Source organism: Colius striatus, unplaced genomic scaffold (genome assembly GCF_028858725.1).
Source record: "Colius striatus isolate bColStr4 unplaced genomic scaffold, bColStr4.1.hap1 scaffold_158, whole genome shotgun sequence".
Classification (NCBI taxonomy): domain Eukaryota; kingdom Metazoa; phylum Chordata; class Aves; order Coliiformes; family Coliidae; genus Colius; species Colius striatus.
The window spans coordinates 21849-34575 of record NW_026908448.1 but is presented as its reverse complement, the minus strand read 5'-3'; the positions used below and the strand labels follow the sequence as shown (position 1 = coordinate 34575).

The window sequence follows — 12727 nt, the reverse complement described above, 5'->3', positions numbered from 1 at the left end:
GGGTCAGTTGTGGGTCAGTTATGGGTCAGTTATGGGTCAGTTACAGGTCAGTTATGGATCTGTTATGGGTCAGGGCCAGCTATGGGTCAGTTGTGGGTCAGTTGTGGGTCAGAAAGTCAGTTAGGGGTTAGTTATGGGTCAGTTATGGTCAGGGGGCCAGCTATGGGTCAGATGTGGGTCAGTGGGTCAGTTATGGGTCGGTTATGGGTCAGTTACAGGTCAGTTATGGGGCTTCTGTGGGTCAGGGGATCAGTTGTGGGTCAGTTATGGGTCAGTTATGGGTCAGGGGATCAGTTGTGGATCAGTAAAGGTTCACTTATGGGTCAGCTATGGTTCTGTTATGGGTCAAAAGAGCAATTATGTGTCAGCTACGGGTCGGGTGTGGGTCAGTTATGGGTCAGGGGGCCAGCTATGGGCAGATGTGGGTCAGGGGATCAGTTATGGGTCGGTTATGGGTCAGGGGGTCAGTTATGCTTCAGTTATAAGTTGGTTATGGGTCAGCTGTGGGTCAGGGGGTCAGTTGTGGGTCAGTTACAGGCTGGCTATGAGTCAGTTGTGGGTCAAGGGATCAGTTATGGGTCAGCTGTGGGTCAATTACGGGTCAGCTATGGGGCAGTTGTGGGTCAGGGGGTCGGTTGTGGGTCTGTTATGGGTCAGGGGTCGGCTATGGGGCAGTTTTGGGTCGGTTTTGGGTCAGTTTTGGGTCGGTTCGTTCCCGTTACCTGCCCCGCACGAGCCGCTCCGCGCGCTGCTCCAGCCCCGGCTCCATGGCAACGGCACTTCCGCTTCCGGCCCCTCCCCAGCCCCCATCGCCATAGCAACAGCCACTTCCGGTCCATCTCCACTATGGCCACATCACTTCCGGTGCCGTCCTCGCTCTCCTCCTCCATGGCGGCCACAACTTCCGGTCTCCCTCCCGCCATACCACCATCACTTCCGGTTACCTCTCCACCATGGCACCATCACTTCCGGTCCCCTCTTCTCTTTCTCTCTCCCTCCGCCATAGCGGCCACCACTTCCGGTCCCTTTCCCGCCACAGCACACATCACTTCCGGTTCCCTCCTCCACCGTGGCGACCATCACTTCCGGTCCCTTTCCCGCCACAGCACACATCACCTTCCGGTTCCCTCCTCCACCGTGGCGACCATCACTTCCGGTCCCTTTCCCGCCACAGCACCCATCACTTCCGGTTCCCTCCTCCACCATACCACCCGTCACTTCCGGCCTCCCCTCCCCCACCCCGCCGTCACTTCCGGTCCGTCTCCCGCCGCCGCCGCCGCCTCTTTGGGGTCCCCCCGGCGCCGTTTTCGGGGGTCCCTCCCCCCCCAGGGCCATGGCGGCCGCGCGGCCGAAGCCGGAGAAGCCGGGTGAGCCCCGAAACCCCCCCGGGACCCCAAAACCCTCCCCCCGACCCCCTCCCCCCCCCCCCCGGCGCCATCTTGAACCCCGAAATGTGCCCCAAGAGCTCGAGGCCGCGGCCGCCCGGAGCCGCCTGGACGCGCTGCTGAGGCAGCTGAGCCACGCGCGCGGGGGACAGGTCGGGACACCCCGAAAATGGGGCGGGGGGACCCCGAAAAATGGGGGGGGGGGGGGCAAAATGGGGGGGGGCCCGAAATGGGGGGGGGGGGAAATGGGTGAGGGGGGGGGAGGGGCCCGAAAGTGGGGGGGTGGGGGGGGAAATGTGGGGGTGAGGGGATGGGGGACCCAAAAGTGGAGGGGGGCACCTCAAAAATGGGGGGGGCCCCCGAAAAGGAGAGGGGCACCGAAATGGGGGGGGTCCAAAAACGGGGGAGGGGGGGAATGGGGGGGGGTGAGGGGGTGGGGGGAGGGGCGAGGGGTGTGAGGGGACCCCAAAATGATGGGAAGGGGTCAAAAGGGGTTGTGGGGGGGGAGGGGGGACCCCAAAAGGAAAGGGGGCACCCCAAAAATGTGGGGGCACCGAAATTGGGGGAGGGACCCAAAAGTGGGGGGAGGGGGGGGAATGGGGAGGGTGGGGGGCCCGAAATTGGGGGGGGACACTCCAAAAGTGGGGGGAGGGGGCGGTAATAGGATGGGGGAGGGGGTGTAGGGGATGTGGGGGGACCCCAAAAGGAAAGGGAGGGACCCCAACAGTAGAGGGAGGGACCCCAAAAGTGAGGGGTGTACCCTGAAAGTGGGGGGGGGGGTAGCACAGGGATGGGGGGAGGGGGAAATGGGGGAGGGGGGGGGGAGGGGGGAGCCCAAGGTTGTGGGTGGGGGAGGGGTTGGGGGGGTCTCTGTGGGTTTTGGGGTCCCCCCTCAGCGGTTTTGGGGCGCAGGGAGGCGCCGGAGGAGGAGACGGCGAAAGCGGCGGCGGATGGAGGCAGCAAGTGAGGGGGGGCTGGGGGGCACCCCAATACCTGGGGGGGGCACCCCAATGTCTGGGGGGGTCTGGGGGGGCACCCTACCAACATTTGGGGGTGCACCCCAAAATCTGGGGGGTGTCTGGGGGCCGTCTATGTTTCGGGGGGCTGAGGGGACACCCCATTGTCTGGGGGGGCTTTGGGGATGCTGGGGGGTACCTCAACAGCTTGAAGGGGGTTTGAGGGGGGTTTAGGGGGGGGTCACCCCAATATCTGAGGGGGCACCCCAATGTTGGGGGGGGGGGGGGGGGGGGGGGTTCTGGGGGGGCTGGGAGGTACCCCAACATCTGGGGGGGGCTGTGGGGGGGGTCACCCCAACATCTGAGGGAGGGTTTGGGGGGTCACTTCAATGTATGGGAGGCTGGGGGGCACCCCAATATCTAGGGGGGGCTCTGGAAGGGGCTGGGGGGTGCCCCAACAGCTTGGGGGGGGGCTCTGGGGGACACCCCAATAATGGGGGGGGCGTTCTGGAGGGGCTCTGGGGGGGCACCCCAACCTCTGGAGGGGGCTGGGGGGAGCTGGGAGGCACCCCAATACCTGAGGGGGGCTCTGGGGGGACACCCCAACATCTGGGGAGGGGCTGGGGGGGGGCTCCCCAGTATCTGGGGGGGGGTTATGGGGGGGCACCCTAACATCTTAGGGGGGCCTGGGGGGCACCCTGAAGTCTGGGGGGGCACCCCAATATCTGAGGGGGTGAGGGGTACCCCAACATCTGAAGAGGCTCTGGGGGGCACCCCAATGTTTGGGGGGGGGCTCTGGGGGGGTTGGGAGGCACCCCAACAGCTTGGGGGGGGGTCTGGGGGAACCCCAATATTTGGGGGGGCTCTGGGGGGACACCCCAATGCCAGGGGGGGTTCTGGGGGGGCTGGGGGGTACCCCAATACCTGGGGAGGGTCTGGGGGGTACCCCAATACCTGAGGGGTGCTTTGGGGGAGCTGGGGGCACCCCAACATCTGAGGGAGCACCCCAATGTCTGGGGGGGTCTGGAGGGACACCCCAACATCTGGGGGGGGCTGGGGGGTACCCCAATACCTGGGCTGGGTCTGGGAGGTCTGGGAGCACCCCAATATCTGGGGAGGTTTGGGGGGGTACCCCAATACCTGAGGGTGCTTTGGGGGGCTGGGGGGTACCCCAATACCTGAGGGGGTACCCCAATGTCTGGGGAGGTCTGGAGGGAGTGGGGGATACCCCAACATTTGGGGGTTCTGGGGGACACCCCAATATATGAATGAGGTTTTGGGGGGGACATTTCAATATGTGGGGGGCTTTGGGGGGGCTGGGGGACACCCCAACACGTGAGGGGGGCTTTAGGGGGTCACCCCAATCTCTGAGGGGGCTCTGGGGGTGCTGGGGGGTTCCCCAACAGCTTGGGGGGGGGTCTGGGGGACACCCCAATATCGGGGGGGGCTCTGGGGGGGCACCCCAACATCTGGAGGGGGCTGGGGGAGCTGGGAGGCACCCCAATACCTGAGGGGGGCTCTGGGGGGACACCCCAACAGCTGGGGAGGGGCTGGGGGGGGCTCCCCAGTATCTGGGGGGGGGGTTATGGGGGGGCACCCTAACATCTTAGGGGGGCCTGGGGGGCACCCTGAAGTCTGGGGGGGCACCCCAATATCTGAGGGGGTGAGGGGTACCCCAACATCTGAAGAGGCTCTGGGGGGGCACCCCAATGTTTGGGGGGGGGGCTCTGGGGGGTTGGGAGGCACCCCAACAGCTTGGGGGGGGGGTCTGGGGGGAACCCCAATATTTGGGGGGGCTCTGGGGGGACACCCCAATGCCAGGGGGGGTTCTGGGGGGGCTGGGGGGTACCCCAATACCTGGGGAGGGTCTGGGGGGTACCCCAATACCTGAGAGGTGCTTTGGGGGGGCTGGGAGGCACCCCAACATCTGAGGGGGCACCCCAATGTCTGGGGGGGGTTGGGGGTACCCCAATATCTGAGGGATGCTTTGGGGGGGCTGAGGAGTACCCCCAATATCTGGGGGGGGCTCTGGGGGGGCACCCCAACGTCTGGGGGGGGCTGGGGGCACCCCAATACCTGGGGGTTGGTCTGGGGGGGCTGGGGGCACCCCAATATCTGGGGGGATCTGGGGGGGCACCCCAATATCTGGGGGGCTTTGGGGGGCACCCCAATACCTGAGGGGGGCACCCTAACATTTGGGGGGGGCTCTGGGGGGGTTGGGAGGTACCCCAACAGCTTGGGGGGCATCTGGGGGGGCTCTGGGGGGGGCACCCCAACTTTTGGGGGGGTCCAGGGGTGGTTCCCTGAGCTCTGAAGGAGCTGAACAGGGGTCACCCCACTTTTTGGGGGGCTCTGGGAGGGGATTAAAGGGTTCCCCCCACACTTGGGGGGCTCAGGGGGGTCTGTGGGGGGGTCACCCCACTTTTGGGGTGCTCTGAGTCTGAGGGGGGTCGTTAAAGGGGGGAACCCCCCAATTTAAGGGACCCTCCCCCCCCCGTTTGTTCTCTCAGGGAGCTGTCGCCCAGCGCCCCCGGCAAGAGGTGAGGGGGGGGGCACTTGGGGGGCTGGGGGGGCACTTGGGGGGCAGTTGTGGGGCTGGGGGGGCATTTGGGGAGCTGAAGGGGCAGTTGGGGGGCTGGGGGATGCTGTGGGGGGCAGTTGTGGGGCTAAGGGGGGCACTTGAGGGGCTGAAGGGGCACTTGGGGGCAGTTGTGGGGCTGAGGGGGGCACTTGGGGGCTGAAGGGGCACCTGGGGGGCAGTTGGGGGGCTGAAGGGGCACTTGGGGGCTGAAGGGGCACCTGGGGGGCAGTTGGGGCTGAGGGGGCACTTGGGGGGCAGTTGTGGGGCTAAGGGGGGCACTTGAGGGCTGAAGGGGCAGTTGGGGGGCTGAAGGGGCACTTGGGGGGGCAGTTGTGGGGCTGAGGGGGGCACTTGGGGGCTGAAGGGGCACTTGGGGGGCAGTTGTGGGGCTGGGGGGGCACTTGGGGGGCTGAAGGGGCACTTGGGCTCGGGGGGCAGTTGTGGGGCTGAGGGGGGTACTTGGGCTGAAGGGGCAGTTGGGGGCAGTTGTGGGGCTGGGGGGGCACTTGGGGGGCTGGGGGGCACTTAGGGGGTGAGGGGCGAGTTGTGGGGCTGGGGGTCAGTTGTGGGGCAGATGTGGGGCTGAGTCATGGGGCTGGGGGTCAGATGTGGGGCTGAGCCATGGGTGAGTTGTGGGGCTGAGCCGTGGGGCTGGGGGGCAGCTGTGGGGCTGAGCTGTGGGCTGTGAGTCAGCCGTGGGGCAGTTGTGGGTCAGCTGTGGGGCAGATGTGGGGCTGAGCCGTGGGGCTGGGGGAGGTGTGGGGCAGCCGTGGGGCAGCCGTGGGGCTGGGGGTCAGTTGTGGGGCAGCCGTGGGGCTGGGGGCAGATGTGGGGCTGAGCCATGGGGCTGGGGGTCAGTTGTGGGGCAGCCGTGGGGCTGAGCTGTGGGGCTGGGGGTCAGATGTGGGGCTGAGCCATGGGGCTGGGGGAGGTGTGGGGCAGCCGTGGGGCAGCCGTGGGGCTGGGGGCAGATGTGGGGCAGATGTGGGCAGATGTGGGGCTGGGGGTCAGTTGTGGGGCAGTTGTGGGGCTGAGCCATGGGGGTGGGGGTCAGATGTGGGTCAGCTGTGGGGCAGATGTGGGGCTGAGCCATGGGGCTGGGGGAGGTGTGGGGCAGCCGTGGGGCTGAGCCGTGGGGCTGGGGGCAGTTGTGGGTCAGTTGTGGGGCTGAGCCGTGGGGCTGAGCCGTGGGGCTGGGGGAGGTGTGGGGCAGATGTGGGGCTGAGCTGTGGGGCTGGGGGAGGTGTGGGGCAGCCGTGGGGCAGCCGTGGGGCTGAGCTGTGGGGCTGGGGGAGGTGTGGGGCAGCCGTGGGGCTGAGCCGTGGGGCTGGGGAGGTGTGGGGCAGCCGTGGGGCTGAGCCGTGGGGCTGGGGGCAGTTGTGGGTCAGTTGTGGGGCAGCCGTGGGGCTGGGGGCAGTTGTGGGTCAGTTGTGGGGCAGCCGTGGGGCTGGGGGCAGTTGTGGGTCAGTTGTGGGGCAGCCGTGGGGCTGGGGGCAGTTGTGGGTCAGTTGTGGGGCAGCCGTGGGGCTGGGGGCAGTTGTGGGGCTGAGCCGTGGGGCTGGGGGCAGTTGTGGTCAGTTGTGGGGCAGTTGTGGGGCAGCCGTGGGGCTGAGCTGTGGGGCTGGGGGAGGTGTGGGGCAGTTGTGGGGCAGCCGTGGGGCTGAGCTGTGGGGCTGGGGGAGGTTGTGGGCAGTTGTGGGGGCAGCCGTGGGGCTGAGCTGTGGGCTGGGGGAGGTGTGGGGCAGATGTGGGGCAGCCGTGGGGCTGAGCTGTGGGGCTGGGGGAGGTGTGGGGCAGATGTGGGGCAGCCGTGGGGCAGCCGTGGGGCTGAGCTGTGGGGCTGGGGGAGGTGTGGGGCAGATGTGGGGCAGCCGTGGGGCAGCCGTGGGGCTGAGCCGTGCCCCCCCAGGCCGTGCGGGCGCCTGTCGCAGCAGCGGCGCAAGAAACGGCGCGAGACCGACGACGGAGCCGAGAGCGGAGCCCAGAGACACAGTGAGAGCCCCCACGGATCCTGCCCCATAGATCCTGCCCCATAGATCCTGCCCCATGGGTCCTGCCCCATGGATCCTGCCCCATAGATCCTGCCCCATGGATCCTGCTCCAGAGATCCTGCCCCATAGATCCTGCCCCACGGATCCTGCCCCGTACATCCTGCCCCACGGATCCTGCTCCATAAATCCTGCCCCATAGATCCTGCCCCAGAGATCCTGACCCACGGATCCTGCCCATAGATCCTGCCCCACAGATCCTGCCCCACGGATCCTGCCCCATGGATCCTGCCCCACGGATCCTGCCCCCACGGATTCTGCCCCATAGATCCTGACCCATAGATCCTGACCCATGGATTCTGCCCCACGGATCCTGCCCCACGGATCCTGCCCCACGGATCCTGCCCCATAGATCCTGCCCACGGATCCTGCCCCACGGATCCTGCCCCATAGATCCTGCCCCAGAGATCCTGCCCCACGGATCCTGCCCCACAGATCCTGCCCCACGGATCCTGACCCATAGATCCTGCCCCATAGATCCTGCCCCAGAGATCCTGCCCCACGGATCCTGCCCCACGGATCCTGCCCCACAGATCCTGCCCCACGGATCCTGACCCATAGATCCTGCCCCATGGGTCCTGCCCCACGGATCCTGCCCCATGGATCCTCCCCCATGGATCCTGCCCCACAGACCCTGCCCCATAGATCCTGCCCCATGGGTCCTGCCCCATAGATCCTGCCCCATGGATCCTGCCCCATGGGTCCTGCCCCACGGATCCTGCCCCATAGATCCTGCCCCATGGGTCCTGCCCCACGGATCCTGCCCCATAGATCCTGCCCCATGGATCCTGCCCCATGGATCCTGCCCCACAGACCCTGCCCATAGATCCTGCCCCATGGGTCCTGCCCCACGGATCCTGCCCCATGGATCCTGCCCCATGGATCCTGCCCCATGGATTCTGCCCCATAGATTCTGCCACATGGATCCTGCCCCACGGATCCTGCCCCATGGATCCTGCCCCACGGATCCTGCCCCAGAGATTCTGCCCCAGAGATCCTGCCCCATAGATCCTGCCCCATGGATCCTGCCCCATAGATCTGCCCCATAGATCCTGCCCCATGGATCCTGCCCCACGGATCCTGCCCCCATGGATCCTGCCACATGGATCCTGCCCCAGAGATCCTGCCATATGGATCCTGACCCATAGATTCTGCCCCATGGATCCTGCCCCACGGATCCTGCCCTATAGATCCTGCCCTATAGATCCTGCCCCACAGATCCTGCCCCATAGATCCTGCCCCACGGATCCTGCCCCATAGATCCTGCCCCATAGATCCTGCCCCCACGGATCCTGCCACATGGATCCTGCCCCACGGATCCTGCCCCACGGGTCCTGCCCCACGGATCCTGCCCCACGGATCCTGCCCCAGAGATCCTGCCCCACGGATCCTGCCCCACGGATCCTGCCCCATGGATCTTGCCCCATGGATCCTGCCCCACGGATCCTGCCCCATAGATCCTGCCCATAGATCCTGCCCCATGGATCCTGCCCCACAGATCCTGCCCCATAGATCCTGCCCATGGATCCTGCCCCATGGATTCTGCCCCATAGATTCTGCCACATGGATCCTGCCCCACGGATCCTGCCCCATGGATCCTGCCCCACGGATCCTGCCCCAGAGATTCTGCCCCAGAGATCCTGCCCCATAGATCCTGCCCCATGGATCCTGCCCCATAGATCTGCCCCATAGATCCTGCCCCATGGATCCTGCCCCACGGATCCTGCCCCATGGATCCTGCCACATGGATCCTGCCCCAGAGATCCTGCCATATGGATCCTGACCCATAGATTCTGCCCCATGGATCCTGCCCCCACGGATCCTGCCCTATAGATCCTGCCCTATAGATCCTGCCCCACAGATCCTGCCCCATAGATCCTGCCCCACGGATCCTGCCCCATAGATCCTGCCCCATGGATCCTGCCCCATAGATCCTGCCCCACGGATCCTGCCCCATGGATCCTGCCCCACGGATCCTGCCACATGGATCCTGCCCCACGGATCCTGCCCCATGGGTCCTGCCCCACGGATCCTGCCCCACGGATCCTGCCCCAGAGATCCTGCCCCACGGATCCTGCCCCACGGATCCTGCCCCATGGATCTTGCCCCATGGATCCTGCCCCACGGATCCTGCCCCATAGATCCTGCCCCATAGATCCTGCCCCATGGATCCTGCCCCACAGATCCTGCCCCATAGATCCTGCCCCACGGATCCTGACTCATGGATCCTGCCCATGGATCCTGCCCCACGGATCCTGTCCCACGGATCCTGCCCCAGAGATCCTGCTCCATAGATCCTATCCTAGAGATCCTGTTCCAGAGGTCCTGCCCCATGGATTCTGCCCCGTAGATCCTGCCCCATAGATCCTGCCCCATGGATCTTGCCCCATGGATTCTGCCCCGTAGATCCTGCCCCAGAGATCCTGCCCCAGAGATCCTGCCCCACGGATCCTGCCCCACGGATCCTGCCCCATGGATCCTGCCCTAGAGATCCTGCCCCATGGATCCTGCCCCACGGATCCTGCCCCAGAGATCCTGCCCCACGGATCCTGCCCCATGGATCCTGCCCCACAGATCCTGCTCCATGGATCTTGTGCTATAGATCCTGGACCCATAGATTCTGCTCCATGGATCCTGCCCCATAGATCCTGCCCCGTCGATCCTGCCCCACGGATCCTGCCCCACAGATCCTGCCCCATGGATCCTGCCCCATGGATCCTGCCCCATAGATCTTGGCCATAGATTCTGCCCTATAGATCCTGCCCCATAGATGGTGCCCCATAGATTCTGCCCCAGAGATCCTGCTCCAGAGATCCTGCCCCATGGATTCTGCCCCATGGATCCTGCACCTACATGATTAAGCTGTGGCTGTGGTTCTGTGGGGTGGATGTGTGGGGCTGTGGGGTGGATGTGTGGGTCACTGTGGGTCTGTGGGGTGGATCTATGGGTCACTATGGGTCTTGGGTCAGATCTATGGGTCGCTGTGGGTCTGACCCACACCCCTGTGCAGGCACCTACGTGATCAAGCCGTGGCTGTGGGTCTCTGTGGGTCTGTGGGTTGCTGTGGGGCAGATCCATGGGGTGTGGGGTGGATCTATGGGTCACTATGGGTCTGTGGGGCAGATCTGTGGGTCGCTGTGGGGCTGAGCCTCACCCCTGTGCAGGCACCTACGTGATCAAACTGTGGCTGTGGGGCTGTGGGGTGGATGTGTGGGGCTGTGGGGCTGTGGGGCGGATGTGTGGGGCGGATCTATGGGTCGCTGTGGGTCTGAGCCACACCCCTGTGCAGGCACCTACGTGATCAAACTGTGGCTGTGGGTCTGTGGGGTGGATCTATGGGTCACTGTGGGTCGCTGTGGGTCTGAGCCACACCCCTGTGCAGGCACCTACGTGATCAAGCTGTGCCTGTGGGTCTCTGTGGGTCTGTGGGCTGCTGTGGGGCAGATCCATGGGGTGTGGGGTGGATCTATGGGTCGCTGTGGGGCTGTGGGTCGATCTATGGGTCGCTGTGGGGCTGACCCACACCCCTGTGCAGGCACCTACGTGATCAAGCTGTTTGACCGCAGCGTGGAGCTGGGGCAGTTCCCCGAGGGCACCCCCCTGTACCCCCGTGTGCCGCCAGTGGGTGAGGAACTGCCCCACACGCTGCCCCACGGCCGGACCCACGGCCGGACCCACGCCGGGACCCCCACCGAGCCACAGGTACAGGGCTGATGCTTGGGGGGTGCTTGTGGGGCTGGTTGTGGGGCTGGGACTCATTCTGGGGCTGGTTATGGGGTTGGTTGTGGGGCTGGGACTCATTTTGGGGGTTGGTTATGGGGCTGGTTGTGGGGCTGGGACTTGTTATGGGGCTGGTTATGGGGCTGGGGGGGACTGAGGCTCATTCTAGGGCTGGTTATGGGCTGGTTCTGGGGCTGGGACTCATTTTTGGGGCTGGTTATGGGGCTGGCTATGGGGCTGGGACTCGTTCTGGGGCTGGTTATGGGGCTGGTTATGGGGCTGGTTATGGGGCTGGAACTCATTCTGGGGCTGGTTGTGGGGCTGGTTATGGGGCTGGGACTCATTTTGGGGCTGGTTATGGGGCTGGTTATGGGGCTGGGACTCATTGTGGGGCTGGTTGTGGGGCTGGTTATGGGGCTGGTTATGGGCTGGTTGTGGGCTGGGACTTGCTATGGGGCTGGTTATGGGGCTGGGATCATTGTGGGGCTGGTTATGGGGGCTGGTTGTGGGGCTGGGAGAGGCTGGGGGGGCTGTGGGGCTGGGACTCATTTTGGGGGTTGGTTATGGGGCTGGTTGTGGGGCTGGGACTTGTTATGGGGTGGTTATGGAGCTGGGACTCATTGTGGGGCTGGTTATGGGGCTGGTTATGGGCTGTGGACTCACTCTGGGGCTGGTTATGGGCTGGCTATGGGGCTGGGGGGGACTGATGCTCATTTTGGGGCTGGTTATGGGGCTGATTGTGGGGCTGGGACTTGCTATGGGGCTGGTTATGGGGCTGGTTATGGGGCTGGGGGGGACTGAGGCTCATTATGGAGCTGGCTATGGGGGTTGGTTATGGGGCTGGGGCTGCTCTATGGGGCTGGGGCTGACCTATGGGGCTGGGGCTGATCTATGGGGCTGCTCTATGGGGCTGGGGCTGACCTATGGGGCTGGGGCTGATCTATGGGGCTGCTCTATGGGGCTGGGATCTATGGGGCTGGGGCTGCTCTATGGGGCTGCTCTATGGGGCTGCTCTATGGGGCTGGGGCTGATCTATGGGGCTGGGGCTGCTCTATGGGGCTGCTCTATGGGGCTGCTCTATGGGGCTGCTGTGGGTCAGTGTGTGACACTGCAGGTGCCTCAGGGAGCCTGTGGCAGGGACGTGCTGCAGCTGCTGCTGCCCAGCCCCGATCTATGGGGCTGGAACTGATCTATGGGGCTGATCTATGGGGCTGGGGCTGATCTATGGGGCTGATCTATGGGTCAGAGCATGCTGCTCTCTGCAGGTGCCCCAGGGATCCTGTGGCAGGGACGTGCTGCAGCTGCCCCCCCTGAGCCCGATCTATGGGGCTGGGGCTGCTCTATGGGGCTGCTCTATGGGGCTGGGGCTGCTCTATGGGGCTGGGGCTGCTCTATGGGGCTGCTCTATGGGGCTGGGGTGATCTATGGGGCTGGCTGTGGGTCAGAGCACGCTGCTCTCTGCAGGTGCCCCAGGGATCCTGTGGCAGGGACGTGCTGCAGCTGCCCCCCCCGACCCCGATCTATGGGGCTGGTTATGGGGCTGGGGCTGCTCTATGGGGCTGGGGCTGCTCTATGGGGCTGGAACTGATCTATGGGGGCTGGGGCTGATCTATGGGACTGGGGTGATCTATGGGGGCTGGAACTGATCTATGGGGCTGGGGCTGGTCTATGGGGCTGGGGTGATCTATGGGGCTGGGGTGATCTATGGGGCTGCTGTGGGTCAGAGCATGCTGCTCTCTGCAGGTGCCCCAGGGATCCTGTGGCAGGGACGTGCTGCAGCTGCTGCTGCCCAGCCCTGATCTGTGGGGCTGGAACTGATCTATGGGGCTGGGGCTGCTCTATGGGGCTGATCTATGGGGCTGGGGCTGCTCTATGGGGCTGATCTATGGGGCAGGCTGTGGGTCAGAGCATGCTGCTCTCTGCAGGTGCCCCAGGGGTCCTGTGGCAGGGACGTGCTGCAGCTGCTGCCCCCTGACCCCGATCTATGGGGCTGGGGCTGATCTATGGGGCTGGTTATGGGGCTGGCACTGATCTATG

The 12727-nt window shown here is 65.3% G+C and overlaps 1 protein-coding gene across 1 annotated transcript; it reads left to right on the top strand.

Annotated features, from left to right (window-relative positions):
- The first annotated feature begins 1256 nt into the window (after positions 1-1256).
- LIN37 (lin-37 DREAM MuvB core complex component) lies at positions 1257-12004 on the top strand. The gene is given in 8 exon segments (XM_062019774.1): positions 1257-1367; positions 1464-1559; positions 2282-2348; positions 4852-4881; positions 6832-6914; positions 10506-10576; positions 10578-10747; positions 11956-12004. Coding segments are annotated over 8 exon segments (600 nt in total). The 5' UTR covers positions 1257-1333.
- The last annotated feature ends 723 nt before the right edge of the window (positions 12005-12727 follow it).